This window comes from Agrilus planipennis, unplaced genomic scaffold, assembly GCF_000699045.2.
Source record: "Agrilus planipennis isolate EAB-ADULT unplaced genomic scaffold, Apla_2.0 scaffold3, whole genome shotgun sequence".
Taxonomy (NCBI): Eukaryota; Metazoa; Arthropoda; class Insecta; order Coleoptera; family Buprestidae; genus Agrilus; species Agrilus planipennis.
The window spans coordinates 2,955,596-2,976,114 of NW_020442460.1; the positions used below are offsets into that span (position 1 = coordinate 2,955,596).

Sequence of the window (20,519 nt, forward strand, 5' to 3'; positions counted from 1 at the left end):
GTATGTACGAATAACATTTCGTTATCTTTGTGCATTGTTCACTACTATAAACGATGTTTTTAAGTGCATTATTGTTTTCCTTAATAATCCAAGGACAAGAAAAATAAAATATTAACAGTCGCGTTATCTACGAGTAAACATACAGGTATAGAGACAGAGTACTTAAGTTTTCATGATCATAAGTGCATATATGTAAGTGTATTTGTAATTTTTTTTTATGAGCCAATTACTGATTTACACAATTTTTTGTTTCTTTTTCTTCAGCTGCCAGGCCTTACAGCATTTTAGGTAATTAATGTTTTTTTGATGATAAAATTTATTGTACTTTGCATTTTCCGGATGCAAATTAGCTAAACGAGTTCCTGAAGATTTTCAAACTTGAGCTTAAATCCGACAATTTATATGAAAAAAAATAGCAGTAATGTTAATTGGTTACACGCGATGGATGTTGCGCGCGGAGCGGTAAACGTCAACTAATATAATCGAAAACATTATTTCAGTAAATACAAAATGCCATACATACTGTTGTTTGTGGATCCACTTTGTCATTTAATTTCTCTGCAGTTCTTCACTTTTCTAATTGCTGCATGAAGTTGTGAAAGGAAAAAACTTTAGAAACTCCATTAGTTTACCCCTAGATCTCCGCTAATCCTTTCAAAGAAAGTTAAAATCTGCGATGTAATAAAACTTATGCATCCACCGTTTGGAATAAGGCCAACAAGGTCAGTTTTATCCTCGCCAAAAGGGGCGTCAGTCAGGATGAGGTGCGGCCCCAAAGAAAAGTTTGCTTTAAGTGCATGGACGAACTCCTGCATTGGTTAATAGATGTAGTTCTATTTTAAATTGTTTAACCGCAACACAGAACAAAAAACGAAAGGAATCAAAAGAAATGTGGACATTCATGACTTGTCCTTCTTTCTTCATGTGGGCATTATCGAAATTAACTTTTTATTTATTTTTGTTTTTGGCAAAAGTTTCAAAAAACTCAACACCCGGTTTGATGCATGCTTAGGTCACTTTTGTTATTACAATAATAGTCAGTGCTCTAATATTTTTGTTTTATTTCTTTGTTTAGTCGAAATAATTTGCTTTGTCGTGGAATCTTTGATTAAATTGTAAAACAGCTCGTTCATATCTGGAGATTGTGCCAGAATCGGCCAGTGCATTGCAGTAAATTTTAGCGCACTCTTGATCCATAAATTTACCTGAATATACATACAAGAATGTATATATATATATATATAACTACGAGAGCAGAGATCTATCAATACAGATGTAAATTTCAGTTGCAATTAGTGTCTGTAGAAATTGGCAGTTTTTAATTGTTTGCGAAGTTTTACGTTACTTGTTCTTGTTCTGATACTAATTAACGCCTTTACATAATTCTTTAACCTGACTCACTGAAACGTTTCATTAAATGAATTTGGACATAGCAGCAAGTGATAAATTGCATAACGAGAGATATCAGAAGAAAAGAAAATTATGGGATTTTTGGAATATACACGTTGATACTTCCAATTTTATATCAAACACAAAATATTTTCTTAAATTTACTTTTATACTGTAATTAAGGTGACGCCCTGTTTCTTCTTGTTTTTATGTACTTCTTTTTGGTTATTGATGATGACACTTGCAGAGTTATTAAACATTGATTTTTTTCAAACTTGAAGTTTATTTGATGTAGAAAACATTTCATTTTCTTTTTTCACATGTTGTCGCAAATGTTTTCAAACTTCTACAGTAACTGTGTTAATGAACGATGTTAAATCGAACGGCTACAGCTGCCGCTGCTACTACTGCAGTAGTTTTGACACTTAGATCCAAGTGGTATTTATTGTTCTTTAGGGAAAAGTACTGCTGGAGTTTGTAGTTTTGCACAACTGCACTCCGTATCGATTTCCGTTACTATGGATGTAAGTACGTATAAGTTTAGAGCGCATAAAATACTTCTAAATGATACGTGTGGTTTTAAAAGAATAGTTTGATAATGTATTGATGTTTAGCGAAACATTAACAGTACTTACAAGGTGTGAAATATGAAAAATTGAATTAAAATTGTTAGTTTACTGTACATTTTAAATAAGGTAAGTTTCTTATTTTTCATCCTTAGCCACATAGATAAAAATTTATACCGAATTTGAATTAGAAAATCAAGAACTAAACCGATCGAATTACTTTTACTCACTCACGAAGTTAGAGAGTAAGGATGACTTTTTGGGTGTCGAAACGTGTTTTAGGTTTTTACACACAGACTGTAAAACTAAGTGAAACAACATTAAATGGTACATGCAAATGAGGAGTTAGTTCGTACACAGTAGGTAAATATAAAGAAATTATTATTAATGAAAATTATTCCATGAATTTAAATTGGACATTATCCTTCAATCAGGCAGTCTGGTATAACTTCGGCTAGGGTCAGATGATAGAACAATAAAATTAATCTAGATATTCGTATTAGACTTATAATCTTAAATTGCTTGTGGGGTGTCCCCAAGAAATACATACATATGCATGCAGGATAAAACCGTTTTTATCCTGGATTGCTTCTGAGTATCTATAAGTATGTACGGAGGTTTGGACTCCCTACGCTCCCTGATTGTTTGATAATATACGATTTTTATTTTAAATTTAACTGATGAACCCTTCCTTGTTATTTAATCTTTTTATGAAAACGAATAATTTTTATTATTTTATGATGGAATAACATCACATAAACTGTATTCCTTATCGTCGTTATCTTTGTAGTTAAAAGGTGCTTATCTCGTATAGATAACGATATAACGGAGTACATACTGTCTTATAATCCTTGCCTTTGATATCTTCAGTTTCTTTGGTTTACATGAGGAACTGTTCAAATATTTATTATTTTGAGTAATTTCCTCTTATCAGAACGACATTCGTGTTTTGTTTTTTGTTTTTTCTTGTATGCTAGAAATTTGCATTATCAGGGGCTAAAAAGGAGTGCGGATTCACCAGAAATTTATCAATCTCTCAAAGTCAATTTCTAGTAGTTATAGAAATGATAGAATATCGAAATTTTAACGCGCATCATGAGTAGTGCTACAAATATGTCAAAGTGTTTGGTATCTCGAATATTATCGGATTATATACGTAGTGTAAGGCACAAATACAGTCTATGAGTGTTACAATGGATGGTAATCCAGATCCATGGTACTGCAGAGGAGGCATATGGACAGCTATGAGTGAAGCTGCAGTCATGTATGGTTACTACCCCACTATATGCTGCTATGATCTGGCTTCAATTGCTCCTGGCATGCCCAGAGGTCTGAATGCTTATATCAACTCCTGTAGACAGGATTTCTTTTAGATATATACGTCTGATTTGGTATCCAAAAGATTTGTTAATTTAAGTGGCCCTTAGGAGTAGGTAAACGAAGAAAGTTGGGGTAGAGGACATTCATTGAAATTATTATATTTAGGCACCCAGTTTATGCGACAACGATTAAATAGATCTTGACACCTTTAACATATAGTACCTAATTGTGTCATGAAAGTAATAAAACATAAAAGCGCCTTACTCTTGCCTTTGTTTGTCTTATTTTAACTTTGTTTACGTACAGTTGAACTCATACATTAACCAAACCTGCTCTAGTTTTCTTTTTCTTTTTTTATTATCGCCATCTTAACATTTGATAAGAAGAATTACGTTTGCAATCGCCGAGTAAGTTTCCTTTTATATTTCGTACTGTAACTTAGGTGCATACTCAGACAGCTGGTGCTGTTAACTTTGAAACAAAAATGCAACTTATTTTGTTGGTAGAAAATTTATTGGGAAAATCATTTTTTGCTTCCAAACGTTTGAAATTGTTGTAGAAATTGAAAACCCATTTCTAATTCCAAAAAATCGATTGTTTAAATAGTGTATTTGTATATGTTATACCTGTATGCCTGGCCGCCGTGGGTAATGATTACGGGTATCTTATCAATATTTTGAATCATCACCCATTGCTTACTTACATGGCATGGAATATATATGTACATGCGTACGTATTACAAAATGTGTACAATTAATAGAGCGCAGTCTGCCAGGGTCTTCCTCAACCATCTAATTTTGTCTGTAAAAATGAGTGCGAAATGTAATGTACATATAGTGGTCGGTAAATACAGAACAACACAAAGCGTTTATTTGACGCCTGAACGTTGAATATATGTATGTACTTACCTATGTTCACAGTGACAATATGCAATAACAAATAGAAAATAATAACGGACCTTTAATGTCTTTTCAATTAATATTTATAACTCCGTTTTCCGCACTCACATGGATGACTTTATTTATTCATTTAAATCATTTTATTTCCTAGTTTTTCCAAATGTACCGTCCCAGCCCGGAATGCCATGTCAAGGAGAAGATAGTAAGTTTTAGCATTGTTTCTATATTTTTTGTGTATATATACAATACTATTTAGTGTTTGAAAACCCTTCGACCAATTATGTACCTATAATATTGTAATTTTTGGTTTAAATAAGTGATTTTCCTTTATCGAATCTTATCATTTCCACTTGATAAATCGCTTGGTGAAATTAACTTGTAATATACTGTATTTTCTTATCTTCTACAGAAATAACCGCTAATCGTAAGTTTACTTTTTTAAAATCAAAATACTTTGAAATATTGTTTTAGAAAGTCTACTATTGTAATTTTATCGGACTGTTTATAACAATTATTTTTCTCACAAAATTAAGTCTGTTAAATGTTCTTGTAAAATATTCTATTTAATAGCTAGGTACATAATAAAAAGAGAAATTTGTTTTGGACACAATTATACTGATCTGACCTTATATACCTTCCATAACACAATGCCCTTCAAATTACCTCGTTTTTCATATAACTTTTTGTAGTTGTTATTATACAGCTATGTTTCGTTCTTTCATTCACCAAGCGTTAGAAAAGCAAAGAAGTTGTGTTAAAAATTGACTTTAAAAGATGAAATGGTTGATGCTTGTATAATGAAATTAAAACTACTTGCTAAGTGCTATAAGTTTCTTTTCCCGAATAAGCAGAAGAACAATGTTTTCCAAGGTGCTTTTGTAAATAGATTTTTGTTTCATTGAAAGAAATGGAAGTGTATTAAGGTCACATATTAAGTTGTTTTTTTCTTTTAAAGGAAGCATATACAGAAGAGGAGCCCGACGTTGGAGAAAGTTATATAGGGTTAACGGACATATTTTCCAAGCTAAGCGATTCAATAGAGTATGTTGCTTAACTGTATGTTTAGATCTACTTTTATTTTTATTGGTGTTTAATTTTAGAGAGCATTCTGTGCTTTCTGTCATGACCGCATTTGGGGCTTGGGGCGGCAGGGTTTTAAATGTATCCAATGTAAACTCCTTGTTCACAAAAAGTGTCACAAACTTGTTCAAATTCCATGCACTAACGAGCACGTGGAGCCAATTATCAAAGATGACCATAACGGTAAGAACAAAAAAAACCTGTTTTGTAATTGAATAATAAATTTTGCAATTTCAAGGGGAAGCCCAAGCTCACGGAATTCGAGAGGAAATCCTTTCTGAAATGCGTGACTACCCCGAACCTCCTCCTGACGTGACCAGTGATTCTGTGCCAGTAGAAGACCCGACAAAACAGACAGATGATATCTTAGAAATAGGCTCACAAAGACAGTATTCACTTAATGACTTTGAACTCATAAGAGTAATTGGTAGGGGTTCGTATGCCAAAGTTCTGATGGTTGAATTGAAGAAAACTGGTAGAATTTATGCAATGAAAGTGATCAAAAAGGCCTTAGTTACTGATGATGAGGACATTGATTGGGTAAACTTCTTCCCTTGTTTATTCATCATTTCTTTTTTGCTGCTCTTTGCCTTGCTATTCTAATTAGTTTTATTTCCCTCTGCCTTGAAGAATGTTCACCTTATTTTGTCCATATATTTTTCCAGGTACAAACTGAGAAGCATGTTTTTGAGACAGCATCAAATCATCCGTTCTTGGTTGGCCTCCATTCGTGTTTTCAAACCCCCTCTCGTCTTTTTTTCGTTATTGAATTCGTCAGGGGTGGAGACTTAATGTTCCATATGCAGAGACAACGAAGATTGCCAGAAGAACATGCTCGATTTTATGCAGCTGAAATTTCCTTAGCTCTAAATTTCTTGCACTGTAAAGGCATTATTTACAGGTAAGAAAATTTAGTTTACAATTGTTCGTTGTGTTTCATTTTTCAAACTTTGTGTTTCCTTGACAGAGACTTAAAACTGGATAACGTACTCTTAGACCATGAGGGCCATATAAAGTTGACCGATTATGGTATGTGTAAGGAAGGTATTAGACCTGGAGACACGACTTCAACTTTTTGTGGTACTCCTAATTATATTGCCCCAGAAATTCTGAGGGGTGAAGATTATGGATTTTCTGTCGATTGGTGGGCGCTGGGTAAGTTTAAAAATTATTATAAACCTCAATTTTTTTAATTTTCTTCTTTTATAGGCGTCCTCTTGTACGAGATGTTGGCGGGTAGATCGCCCTTCGACATAGCAGGTGCTTCAGAAAATCCTGACCAGAATACTGAAGACTATTTGTTCCAAGTTATTCTGGAAAAGACCATTCGTATTCCACGATCTTTGAGTGTCAAAGCAGCTAACGTACTTAAAGGTTTCCTTAATAAGAATCCTGCTGACAGACTTGGCTGTCACAGTCCTGACTCTTTTTCTGAAATTACATCACATCAGTTCTTCAAGAGTATTGACTGGGAAATGGTAAGTTAATCGATATTTGCCTTCATAAAACTAATTAATAACTTGTAACATAATACTTGTAGTTCAATATCGTGATTATAGTATAGCAGGTTTTTGTTCCTAAATTTTATTTTCATTCTTGCATAATTAAAATCTAATTTTGTTTTTTTTAAATAAGAAATTAGTGAACAGGGGTATCATACATCTCTTATCAATTAATAAATTATTACATTAATAGTATGCAAGGTAAATGTTCTTATACATGTTTGAAAAAAACAGTGGCAACTTTATTATCTAGTACGTATTTCTAATAGATGAAATGAATCAGTTTATTTACATTCATTTCATATAACTAATTAATAATTGTGATTACAGTAATTTTTACTTACATACATTATTTTTTTTCTGCAAATACATTATCAGCTGGAATATCGTAGGGTAGCATCACCCTATAAACCTGATATCGAAAATGTTTTAGACAATTTCGATCCACAATTTACAATTGAATCATTATCCTTTACTCCAGATGATAAGTAAGTGTTTGTAACAAATTCCCAGGAATATTGCCTTTATCAGTGTGTCTGATGTTGGCTTGCCAGCATTTAATTAATTCGTAGTAGTCTTTATTTAATTATTAAAATGTAGCAGACTCCGCTCTCTCTGATTGGTTCATTGAATGCTTTAGAATTGCTAGAGTAGTCTTTCCTTTCTTACAGTTGGAGCAAAAACAAGTAGCACCCCCGTATAAACCCAGGTTAGAAGGTGATCGTGACTTGGCTAACTTTCCGCCAGAATTTACAGACGAACCAGTACATTTGACCCCTGATGACCCGTAAGTGCTCGTTTTTATTTAATGTAACCACCCCACAAATAATCGCTACCTTATACATATATGCATAGATCGTACGAATTAATTTATTTGGTTTTTGTTCTAGACGTGTGATAGAAAAAATTGATCAATCAGAATTCGAAGGTTTCGAGTACGTAAATCCATTGCTCATGTCGCTAGAAGACTGTGTGTGACATCACGAGCTTTGCGTCTTACATCCCTACAACCTGCCTCCTCCTCCCATGCATCGTTTGCCACCACCGCCCCCTCCACCGCCACCTGACGATCTCGACCTTAATTTCATGCATTTGGACATGCGACCCAGCAAGTCAATTCTACAAAATATATTTTGCCTTCCATTGAACTAATGTTACACATTAATTAAAATGTTTATTAATTAAAAATTACATATAACGGTAGTGCTTTGCAGACGAAGAATTTTGATCTTTTAAGAGGGTCAACTTGTTCATCCTTATTATGTATTGCGCTAATGGAAATGGCTCCGCAGATTTGTTAATAGGGTAAGTTGTTCAACAGTTTACAAGTAGCACAATTAACGCTAATCTTGGATTTTTAAACAGTAGATTTGATATTTTGGTATTCTTTTTATTTTGATTGCGAAGAGTTTATTTTCCTTTATATTTTCGTGCTAATTCGTAATACTAATGCTTGTGTAATTCGTTATTAAAAGTAGTGAAGATATTTTAGAATTTCGTCATTCATCAAGACAAATATGATAAATTTCAGTATTGTATTATATATTACAATTTTTATAAAAAAAGAAGTTTTTTAAGTACATACTATTCTCTGTTTATTTAATTCAAACTACTAAGGACAAGTCTGCCCAGTCACTTTCAAATTTAATTTTTCTAATCTATTTATTTAATGCAAACTATACTAATACACTTTTAGTACAGTGGCTAGTACCTTATAATTATTAACGTACTAATTAAAGTAATTAACTTTCTGTATTTAAAACAAAAACGTGAAAAACTACTCTTCAGTATTTCATTAGCTTAAAACATAAGATGCCATTATTGACTGTTATCACATTCCAAAAATAAGTACTTAAATAACTAGTTGTTTATGCGAGGAATTTAAAAAAATGAGAAATTTAGCTAAACAATAATTCATTTGAATTTTGCAGTGGATATATATGCAAATTACAAATGGATTAATTCTTATAATAGGTAGATACAAGAAAACTATTGCTATAAAGTGATATACATAATAATGAATAATATTTAATGATAAAGCACTGATATATGTTTGTAATCGAATTATCTATTCTATATCAGTGGCATCTGTTACATTCCATTTAAAAGACTAGTTAATTTAATAATTATTAAGAGCATTTAAAGGATTTTATGCGTAATTTGACTTAATTAGTTGCTTCGATTAACAACATAAAAGGAAATCTCATCTTTACTGTTTAACATTTAGAGGTCATAGCAGGGTACCCAAGGCGAACCACCCATGCAGTTGTAGTTCTCATATTTCTTGTAGAAGTTACTCAATTCATAATGAAAAGCAGAAAATTAGTCAAAAAGGTCACTAATTTATGATTAGAACGAAATTTTTTTTATTCATAATAATTAGACATTGGCGAGCATAACATTGTGTTAATTTGAAAACAATACGACTTATGGATTTTTATAGCGATTTATTATTCTAATAAACGGATAAAAAGTAGAAAGAGGAGACTGTGGTAAATATTAATTAAAAATTACATATAACGGTAGTGCTTTGCAGACGAAGAATTTTGATCTTTTAAGAGGGTCAACTTGTTCATCCTTATTATGTATTGCGCTAATGGAAATGGCTCCGCAGATTTGTTAATAGGGTAAGTTGTTCAACAGTTTACAAGTAGCACAATTAACGCTAATCTTGGATTTTTAAACAGTAGATTTGATATTTTGGTATTCTTTTTATTTTGATTGCGAAGAGTTTATTTTCCTTTATATTTTCGTGCTAATTCGTAATACTAATGCTTGTGTAATTCGTTATTAAAAGTAGTGAAGATATTTTAGAATTTCGTCATTCATCAAGACAAATATGATAAATTTCAGTATTGTATTATATATTACAATTTTTATAAAAAAAGAAGTTTTTTAAGTACATACTATTCTCTGTTTATTTAATTCAAACTACTAAGGACAAGTCTGCCCAGTCACTTTCAAATTTAATTTTTCTAATCTATTTATTTAATGCAAACTATACTAATACACTTTTAGTACAGTGGCTAGTACCTTATAATTATTAACGTACTAATTAAAGTAATTAACTTTCTGTATTTAAAACAAAAACGTGAAAAACTACTCTTCAGTATTTCATTAGCTTAAAACATAAGATGCCATTATTGACTGTTATCACATTCCAAAAATAAGTACTTAAATAACTAGTTGTTTATGCGAGGAATTTAAAAAAATGAGAAATTTAGCTAAACAATAATTCATTTGAATTTTGCAGTGGATATATATGCAAATTACAAATGGATTAATTCTTATAATAGGTAGATACAAGAAAACTATTGCTATAAAGTGATATACATAATAATGAATAATATTTAATGATAAAGCACTGATATATGTTTGTAATCGAATTATCTATTCTATATCAGTGGCATCTGTTACATTCCATTTAAAAGACTAGTTAATTTAATAATTATTAAGAGCATTTAAAGGATTTTATGCGTAATTTGACTTAATTAGTTGCTTCGATTAACAACATAAAAGGAAATCTCATCTTTACTGTTTAACATTTAGAGGTCATAGCAGGGTACCCAAGGCGAACCACCCATGCAGTTGTAGTTCTCATATTTCTTGTAGAAGTTACTCAATTCATAATGAAAAGCAGAAAATTAGTCAAAAAGGTCACTAATTTATGATTAGAACGAAATTTTTTTTATTCATAATAATTAGACATTGGCGAGCATAACATTGTGTTAATTTGAAAACAATACGACTTATGGATTTTTATAGCGATTTATTATTCTAATAAACGGATAAAAAGTAGAAAGAGGAGACTGTGGTAAATATTAATTAAAAATTAAAAGGAAGACTCACCCCTAATTACCACATAAAAAAATTTATTTGAACGGACACTTGTTTCGTCCACTTCATACGTGGGCATTATCAACGCTCAAATAAAGATCTTTTTGTGGTAATTAAGGGTGAGTCTTCCTTTTAATTTTTAATAAACTAATAGTATTCATGTAGGTATACCAAAAATTGATAACTTCAACCAGAGATTTTAAACAAATTTGTTTCTATGAAGAAAGATTGAAGTAACTCAGACATGCTTTCAGAACGCCCTCCTTCATTTAATCACGAACCACCACTCGATCATCAAAAAAAGTATTTCTTTTTTTTAACTTAAGCTAGTACGATTTCAATGTGACCCCTGACATTAGGAATAGTTAGTTCATGCCTACCCAGCTACGACCTTTACTTGAAATAGTGAGTATATAACTAATATTGTTGTAATGAAGTTAAAATATTTTAAATAAAAATCCTATCCATTGGACTAATTTACCGGATTGAGATGAAGATAAAAAATTAATATACTATTAGACATAGTCAAAATAGTATTTTATAAGTTGTAAGACTTTTGTTGTGTATTTTTCCCTATTAATATTTAATAATTATAAATATTTAGCTATTATCTGATTCCATGACGCCTTGCTTGTTAAAAATGAACTTAATTATTAAATATGCATATATACTGCTGTAATACATATAAGTTCGTTAAGAAAAATGTACGGGCAAATTTCTTCTGCAGATTCTAAGTAATCAAAAGAAGATAGAAATATAAACCTCGAAATTACTATCCTGCTTTTGATAAGTACATATATGTGTAATAAATATTTCTTACTTTGCACGTGAGAGTTCAGGCCGACGAATTAAATTGTGTATTATTACCTTTTATTTGGAACAAAGAATTTTTTTTATTTGATTTGAGAAAGTTGATTTTTAATTGGATTGATTTTTGGTCTGTGCTTTTCGTGCTCACGATTGAACCTTGTCAGTGATGTTTTTGTACTTAACGTGGAACGTTTTATGAACGAGAATTATATATTGTCATTGAAATTACTATTTTTAGTGTTGTGATGCAATTAAACGAAAAAAAAAAAAAGGATATGCTTGATGGATATGACTTCGAAGAAATTTTCGATTAACTTAATAAAGAGAATGTACTGCGTTTAATGTATTCATTAATTTTTAGTTTATATTTACTCTTATTTAATGTATAATTTATAATAAATATTTAAACACTTTTCAGTAGCTCTTAAACTTTTTGTCTCCTTAAAAATTTATTTCCACTTTAGATTGCCATGATGAGGTACTTTCATATAAAAAAAAATTCTAAATTTTACCAATTGCCAATCGTAATTAAAGGTATTCTTCCTTCATAACTAAATGAAAAGTAATATAGGGCCTATTAACGGCTCCAAGCATCAGTGACTGTGCAGACAGACATGCATATGAGGTAAGTAAGTATATGCAAACTTGCATAATTGTAAGTACTTAACGATTAATATACGCATAGTTTGTGACTAATTATAACATTTTTGTTGGTGGTTAAGGAAGTATCTATCTAATAGATGATTTTTTTTATTAGATATAAACTATAATTAATACAGGCTCCAATACGTAGAGTCCTTTAAGGACCAATAAAGACCACAGTGGTTTTTATACCTTCTACATAAAAAAGTGAACCCCCAAAGTTATTAACTAGAGCTAATAAACAATGTTTAATCCTAGCTGTAACCCAAAATCTGATTTGGATTTTGAACAAGTAATAGTTTTGCAAAAGTGACATCTATAAGTCTTTCCACAACTATGATAAAATAAATACCAAATGTTTGGATCAACACTAGCCACTACATTTATTGATTTATTTTAATTAGGTAATTAATTAGACTTCATTGCCTATTTAAATACATATGTCGAATACTTAAAACGACTAAAATTATTCCTGATTTTATTTTAACTTAATTGCTTATATTCAATTTTTATTTAGTTGTATAAGTGAAGCAAAAGTTAATTAAATGTGATTATTTTCGTTTAATCGTAAATTAATGAAATTACTGCTAACGAAATATAACTTTATTACAGGTATTCGCCTGCATTGGCGTATTCTCCACAATAACAACCGCAAACATATTTCTCTTTTTGTTGCCTGTTGCTATAGTTACATTGTAATATTAGACAATAACATCTTCAACAGATAAGTATTAAGGATGTGATTGGCCGAACCCAAGAATTTTACTTTCACTGCCGTCACGTGCCGAAAACGAGTGTCGTTTGTTAGCGTGTTCCACTCGCGCGAGTAGTTTCGAAGTTCGGCAGTTGAATAAGCTTTGCTTAAACAATAAATAATTTTATTGTAAAAAAGTTGTGATGGATTTATTGGCAGTGTCGGTCGTTTTTTGGATATTTTGTAAGGAGTAGTAACGTGTTTGTTAATGTTAACTATTATGTGAATCACAAAACTTTGAGATATGGAAGCAGCCAAGGAATCCTTCGGAGCTGAATTATTCTTCGTCGAATTGGTGAGTGATAAATTTATACATTTCAATAGTGAATATAATTTTAATTTGACCCGCAATGATAGGAAATTCAATTTTTATCCGCAATAGATAAAAAATGAATTAATCCTTTTAAGGATATTCGAATTGGTTTCTATACATTGGTAGGTGCGAATTACTGAATATATCACTTCTTCATTTGATTTTTTTTTGTGGTGTCTTAGCAATTGATATTATACACATTCCATAAATAATTGTGTCTGATACTACTGGATATCATTTAATTATATAAAACGTTTTGAACAAGAACAAATATAAAAAACAGAGTTTAATGTCACACATTGTAACCAACGATATGAAATTTTCCAATACATTCTCCGACCCAAAACCAGCATCCAACTTCAGTAGCAACAAGAAAATTTAACCAAGCATCGCGTACTGTGGTTTGTCTCCATTCTTGGTTTTTAAAATATTTTATTAATTTTGGTATACCACTTAAAGCTTCCGGTATCTCTGCTGGTTTTGGAGGAACCAATTCTACTTCAGCATACGTCATAAACACTTTTGCGAATGGTTTGGATAATTCTATACCAGTTTTAATTAGTTTTTGAACTTTATCAGTCATTGCTTACTACACCAATATAAAACAAAGTTACAGAAAAATATTTAGTACCTTTGACGTTTTATATTTCATTAAAACTTGAAGCGTTTGTAATTTGTTTACAGTTCACTAGATAATTGAGTAAACAATAACTACACAAATTAAGTAATGTTATATTTAACTGTTTTGTTTCTATGCTAGCTTTAATGTATGAAATGAAAAACTTTGGCTTATATATATAAATATTATATTGTATAATGTTCCAAAATTGTATTACAATTGTTTATCTATAATAGCCATACTGTATAGTATCAGGGAAAAACGATAACGATGAAGGACTTTTTTTATATTTATGTTGACTAGAAATAAGGTGAAAAATAATTGTCGATAAAAAGCATCCAAAAAAAGGTCCAAGCCAGTAAACGAAAAGATGATCTTTAATATCTGTCCCCTGACATCCTAATTTCATTGCAGATGCAACGGCGGGGTTGTAGTAGCCACCAGTAAAGTCAGCACCTAAATAAGAAAGGGTGGTAGAAAACTTGCGTTTCGTTATTCCCCATGTTATTTATCAGTTACCTGCTATTACAAGTGATATTATGCACAATGCTCTCACTACTCCTGCAGTAATTGCGTTCACATCGCTTACAGTTCTCGACACTAATCTTCCCACACAGGTACCAATCCCTTCGATTAAAAAACCTTTGTAAATATCTACCTAAAAATTAAATTAAGATCAATTGTTTATCGGAATTAATAAGAGAATATTGTAGAGTTAAATTGCAATTACGTTAAGTGTTATTTCGTTCTGATATTGTACACTAAAACGTTAATTTTGATAATGGTTGTGGTCTTTACTTGGCGAAAATTAGCCTTCTAGCGAAGTATCCTGTTGGGGTGGGGGGTCGTCACCGAATAACCAACTGCAATATTTTATTTATATAACTAGTTTTATACACACACGTCCAAAAATATTCATTTATAAATAAAAAATAATTATCAAATATTAATGTTAAATCAACTTAATTTCATTCGACAACAGATTACCTCAAGTCAATGAGGTAAAACTATAGGGTTGTTCGGAAAGTCATTTCGTTTTTTCCCGACAGAGGATTTATTGAGAGAGCTCATATAGCAAGGCTTGTGTGTGAAAAATTCCAATTAATTCTACGCAGTAGTTTTTGGTTGGTGCCCTTTTAAATATGGAGAGCGATAAGCAGCATTTTCGACATATCTTACTGTTTTACTACAGAAAGGGTAAAAATGCTGTTCAAGCCAGAAAGAAATTGACTGATGTGTATGGAGAAGGTGTGTTGACAGTACGCCAGTGCCAGAACTGGCTCGCTAAATTTCGATCCGGCAATTTTGATGTCAAAGATGCACCACGTTCGGGAAGGCCGGTTGAAGCTGATAAAGACGCGATAAAGGCATTAGTTGATGTGAACCGGCGAATAACAACACGTGAGATCGGATTGAAGTTTTATCAAATTCAACAGTTTGACCACTTGAAAGGCCTAGGATTATCCTCGAAGCTCGATGTATGGGTTCCCCATGTTCTCACAGAGAGAAATCTGTGTCGCCGCATTGACGTCTGCGATTCGTTTCTCAAACGTCACGAAAATGATCCGTTTTTGAAGCGCATCATCACTGGGGACGAAAAATGGGTTGTATACAACAACGTCAAACGCAAGAGGTCATGAAGCAAAAAAGATTTCCAAAGCCGATATTCACCAAAAAAAGATGGTGCTGTCTGTTTGGTGGGATTTTAAAGGAGTCGTTTTTTTTGAGCTTTTACCGGATAACACAACGATTAATTCGGAAGTCTACTGTCATCAGCTGGACAAACTGAATGATGCACTTCAACAGAAAAGGTCAGAACTAATCAACAGGAAAGGTGTGGTGTTTCACCAAGACAACGCGAGACCTCACACAAGTTTGGTCACTCGCCAAAAGCTTTTACAGCTTGAATGGGATACAATGCTACACCCACCATATTCTCCAGACCTGGAACCATCGGATTATTATTTGTTCCGGTCACTCCAAAATTTTTTAGACGGTAAAACCTTCACCTCAAATGAGGAGGTCAAAAACCTCCTCGATCAGTTTTTTGCCAGCAAAGACCAAAAATTTTATGAGCGTGGAATTATGCTACTACCAGAAAGATGGCAAAAGGTGTTGGACCAGAACGGTCAATATATAATTTAATAAAGTATTTGTTTATTATACGAAAACTGTCTTTCATTTCAACAAAAAAAAAACGAAATGACTTTCCGAACAACCCTATATTTGTTGCTGCTGTGACAGCCTCACCAACAATCGAATTCGAATAAAGTATTGATATTAAGCGTAGTTTTGCGAAATATAAAATTTTATAAGTGCCCTAAATTGGATTTGATTCATTTCGCATTGGAATAATAACGGAAAGAAATTAATGTCTTTTCCGTAATTTTGATTGTTTCGTTTTATAATTTAAAAAATTAAACAATACCTACGTAAAAGCAAAAGTTCACCGTTCAGTATCAAAAATGTCCAACATAATTCAATACACAATGTATAGGTAATTAGTTTTCATTTCATCTACATTGAATTACCTTCAAGTCGGTTGTACAAGGCGATAAGTCTCTGCCAGCATGGAACTCTGTAAGTTCAAGTTCCCAAAATGCTTGTACATACGAATAAATGCAAGTAGCCCCAATAACTTGAGCTAAGATTAATGCTAATCCTTCTTCCGGATATATAGAACCTTCTACGACATCTTCAAAGGGCCGATAAGGACAACCAGATTCTTTTGTCCATGAAAAAGACCACCACAATAGCAGAATAAATGTAATAGTACATCCGGCTGATATGCCATATATTTCCGCAACTAATTGTTAATTAAGAAAAAATAATACGCCATATAATACACATAGGTAAATTGATATTTCCAAAATTGAAACCCACCGACAACTACCTCAAAACAACATGCGCACAGCTCAGATGACGCAATCATTTCCAAAATAGTTCTTTTCAAGAGGCCGTCATGTATCAACATTTTTACCATTGTTCGAGAAGTGATTGCTAAGAGTATTGTAAAAATCAAAAACGAACAAGATATAATAAGGGCCTCCATTTTCCATATCGTTTAATATCCTTCAAAGTATATGTATCGAACAGAGAAAAAAAATTAAAAATTTTGACATTTTTATATATAATTTTTGACAAAGTAACCAATTAAATCAATACAATGTGTCCCACATATCCTTAGCTTATTTAAAAAAACTGTTTTATCGCAAATACTAAGACAATTTTCTTGACATTTATATTGATTTATATGCCTGGCAATGGCTGATGCGTATGAAGTTAGAATTACTTTTAAAACTTATCAACCGATGATTATTTCTTTTTAATATAAGTATATTAAATATTTGTAATAGTACCTATTCAAATGTGGTAAGGAAAGATAAATGCATTAGTTCATTTTCATATTTTTTTATTCCCCTTCGAAGTACAGTACACGTTAATATGTTGATATTAATTACCATAGATGAGAGGCAAAAAGAAAAATTGTGTTTTGTTATGAATTAACTAAATTTTCACATAAATAACTTGCTCCGAAACTCCCTATAAGCGGCCCTAACCAGTACACTATAAAATGATCAAAAAATCTGAAGTCCTCACAGCCAAATTGCATTGCCATTGCAAGAGATGGACTAAAGAAACCACCAGTATAGTCCAGAGCTGAAAGAATAACAACTAGAAGTAACTACTTATATAGAAAATGTCGTTTTTTTACCAGCAACTACGGTATAAATTAAAGCAAACGTTTTCAAAAGTACTCCAGGAACCAATTCCATTGAACTGCAACCTCTTCCTGCAATTTTATTTAAACCAACACCTATTGCTTCTACTAACATACCTGACCACATACGAATCTACAAAATAGTTTTATTTTTTATAATTATAGGATATTTTCAAAAACCAAAATGTTTTCACAAAAAATGTTCTTAAGACACTCGAACGTAGTTACCTTAGGCCCAGCGCTGCATTTGGCACAAATTCTCGCTTTGTGCTCTTTCGTCAGTTGCAACATCCAAAAAGATTTAGCCGCCAAAAAACCGAGATAGAAACCTATTATTTGTGTAGTAACTATTGCTATTGCTTCACAAACACCGGCTTCTTCATTAATAACCTCCTCCATAATTTCATCAACAGAACTCATAACTGGTCCTCTAGTTAAACCCCACCAAAGTTGGAGAAAAAATAAAAGATAAAAATACATCGGTAATCCAAACTTGTCTGAAACTTTTATTAAAAACAATAAGTCTGTTTCCGTGAAGAATTTGTAACAATTTTGAATTTCATTTTCAATGAGAATTTGTCTCCTTCTTACCAGTTTGAAGTTCACAACTGACGGCTGTAGATTCGATGCATGTGATTACTATAAGGGCAAAACACTTTTGAGGATCGTCCAAATTTTCTCTTATACAACATCTAAGTATTCTTGAGAATATTAACATTGCAAATATATATGCCAAAGATATTAAAAGTACATCTCCATCGTTACATGCCATGTCCACTTTAAGCTTTCAGAAGGGCAGTATTTACAATAATTTTCGTTTTTTTTTTAAATTTTTNCATGAATAGGAACGAGGTACATACAAGGAAGGAAATAAAATCGCCCTTACTTCTGTAGGAACTTCAAAATTGAATTAAAGCAGCTTTTATTTATACATTCATATAAGTTAAAAGAATCTAAAAGTTTGATTATATTCTACCCAGTTTGGAACATCAAACTGAAATATTCCTGATACTTCTTCGTACCTCTGTTAAAGGCCAAGATACACGCCTGCTCTGAAGTTGCCGCTCCAAATTCCAAAAGGTCAACACATACGAACATCTTCGTACCTTTGTTTCGTTCCTGATGCTTCCTCGTATCTCTGTTAATGGCCAAGAATCATCATATTGGTCAATCTAAGTGACCATGCTGGCTTTGGTTCAGAGATGATACAAGCTATTTAAAAAAGAATGCCAAAGCAGCCTTCTTCGTACCTCTGTTAAAGGCCAAGGTACACGCCTGCTCTGAAGTTGCCGCTCCAAATTCCAAAAGGTCAACACATACGATCATCTTCGTACCTTTGTTATGGGCCAAGGCACACGCCGAATTCAAACTGAAAACATGAATAGGAACGAGGTGCATACAAGGAGGGAAATCAAACCGCCCTTACTTCTGTAGGAACTTCAAAATTGAATTAAAGCAGCTTTTATTTTCCAACGTCAAACAATACATTAATATTTTACTTCATTATTCTTTGAGTGCAGTACATAATTGTAAGTACGAACCTCTCCAGTTGCACATGCCCAATACATTAAAATATACATATATACACAATTTTCAACACATCAAAATTTAGTGTTCGAACCGTTACCTTGGGAAGTGTAGTTTTAATTGCCAAAATGCCACCACATACGATCACCTTCGTATCTTTGTTATGGGCGAAGGCACACAAAGATGGAAATAAAACTGCCCTTACTTCTGTACGAACCCTACCTGACCTAGAATCATCATCTTACCTTTGTTATGGGCCAAGGCACACGCCTAAACTATACTGTAAACATGAAACGGGGTGAGGTGCATACAAACAGAGAAATAAAACCGCCCTTTTTCTGTAGGTACTTCAAAATTGAATTAAAGCAGCTTTTATTTCCCAACGTCAGACAATACATTCATATAAGTTAAAACAATCAAAAAGTTTGAATATATTCAACCCAGTTTGGAACATCAAAGTGAAATATTCCTAATACTTCTTCGTACCTCTGTTAAGGGTCAAGATACACGCCTGCTCTGAACTTGCAGCTCCAATTCCAAAAGGCCACATACGATCATATTCGTACCTTTGTTATAGGCCAAGGCACACGCCGAATCCAAACTGAAAACATGAATAGGAACGAGGTGCATACAAGGAGCGAAATAAAACAGCCCTTACTTCTGTGGGAACTTCAAAATTGAATTAGAGCAGCATTTATTTTCCAACGTCAAACAGTACAATCGTATAAGTAAAAACAATCAAAACATTTAAAGGCATTAAACTCAGTTTAAAACTTAAACTGAATCGTTCCTGATGTTTCTTCGTATCTCTGTTAATGGCCAAGAATCATTACATTGGCCAATCTAAGTGACCATGCTGGCTTTGGTTCAGAGATGATACAAAATATTAAAAAAAGAATTCCTAAGCAGCGCCCATGTTTAAAACTGCACCTCTCGTGCATCGTGTTGAAGCAAGTCATAAACCCAATTTTGAAAAAGTGAATATTCTATTTACTGCATAGTAAAAACGGAGTACTTTTGAAGATTATTATTGCAGGTTGAGTATATTCTTGTTCATGGAAATAAATCGGTCAACTTAAAAGCCATTTGAAAATAATTTTGTGGTTAGTAAAATTGTTATATTTTCAAGAAATGGTAAACAAATAACCTTCTACTCAGAATTACCGGATCATAATAAAATCTTAACATACAGTCAGTTTCTCTATGTTCAAAAAAATTAAACTGTACTGTATTATTATGTATTAAAACTGAATTAAATAACTTAGCATTGTATACAATATGAGTACATTAGGATGTGCTTCTATTGTATATATTGCCAAGTTTACAACTAGAATAAGTTAGTTAATTTGGTTTTAATGGATAATAAACAGGCACAACCCAGTTTAAAGTTTTGTGAGCATTCAATAAGTTGACTAATTTACAACTTCTTTATTTATATGCAATTAGGCGATTCGGAGTTGAAGGTTGGCTACCTTGAATTTCTTGAAAATATTGTAATAATTTCATTAACAACTAAATTATTTTCAAAATCGGTACTTAA

At 32.2% G+C, this 20,519-nt stretch overlaps 3 protein-coding genes across 6 annotated transcripts in view; 1 reads left to right on the forward strand and 2 right to left on the reverse strand.

Moving 5' to 3' along the window:
* Positions 1 to 10,602, forward strand: part of LOC108742358 (atypical protein kinase C) — a 244,055-nt gene extending 233,453 nt beyond the window's left edge. For all 3 annotated transcript variants that reach the window (XM_018477543.1, XM_018477560.1, XM_018477553.1), the window contains 9 exons: positions 4,326 to 4,376; positions 5,130 to 5,215; positions 5,275 to 5,437; positions 5,493 to 5,794; positions 5,920 to 6,155; positions 6,222 to 6,409; positions 6,464 to 6,732; positions 7,428 to 7,543; positions 7,647 to 10,602. In XM_018477543.1, the coding sequence (XP_018333045.1) occupies positions 4,326 to 4,376; positions 5,130 to 5,215; positions 5,275 to 5,437; positions 5,493 to 5,794; positions 5,920 to 6,155; positions 6,222 to 6,409; positions 6,464 to 6,732; positions 7,428 to 7,543; positions 7,647 to 7,734 (1,499 nt within the window). In that variant the 3' untranslated portion in view covers positions 7,735 to 10,602. The remainder of the gene's footprint in view (positions 1 to 4,325; positions 4,377 to 5,129; positions 5,216 to 5,274; positions 5,438 to 5,492; positions 5,795 to 5,919; positions 6,156 to 6,221; positions 6,410 to 6,463; positions 6,733 to 7,427; positions 7,544 to 7,646) is intronic.
* A 3,335-nt stretch (positions 10,603 to 13,937) lies between these two features.
* LOC108742807 (aquaporin-11-like) lies at positions 13,938 to 16,891 on the reverse strand. Of its 2 annotated transcripts, XM_018478139.1 has the most exons (4): positions 16,615 to 16,891; positions 16,263 to 16,537; positions 14,251 to 14,389; positions 13,938 to 14,187 (listed from the first exon to the last, which is right to left on the reverse strand). In XM_018478139.1, exons 1-4 carry the CDS (start codon positions 16,781 to 16,783, stop codon positions 13,955 to 13,957), a joined length of 816 nt encoding a protein of 271 aa, XP_018333641.1. In that variant the 5' UTR covers positions 16,784 to 16,891; the 3' UTR covers positions 13,938 to 13,954. The 2 variants fall into 2 exon arrangements, with proteins under 2 accessions (XP_018333641.1, XP_018333649.1); XM_018478147.1 differs by lacking the exons at positions 13,938 to 14,187; positions 14,251 to 14,389 and adding an exon at positions 14,505 to 14,594.
* Positions 16,892 to 17,126: 235 nt separating this feature from the next.
* LOC108742822 (aquaporin-11-like) lies at positions 17,127 to 18,281 on the reverse strand. The gene is made up of 4 exons (XM_018478158.2): positions 18,044 to 18,281; positions 17,681 to 17,955; positions 17,447 to 17,585; positions 17,127 to 17,391 (listed from the first exon to the last, which is right to left on the reverse strand). The coding sequence occupies exons 1-4, from the start codon at positions 18,222 to 18,224 to the stop codon at positions 17,228 to 17,230; spliced, it is 759 nt and encodes a 252-aa protein (XP_018333660.1). The 5' UTR covers positions 18,225 to 18,281; the 3' UTR covers positions 17,127 to 17,227.
* Between the last annotated feature and the right edge of the window lie 2,238 nt (positions 18,282 to 20,519).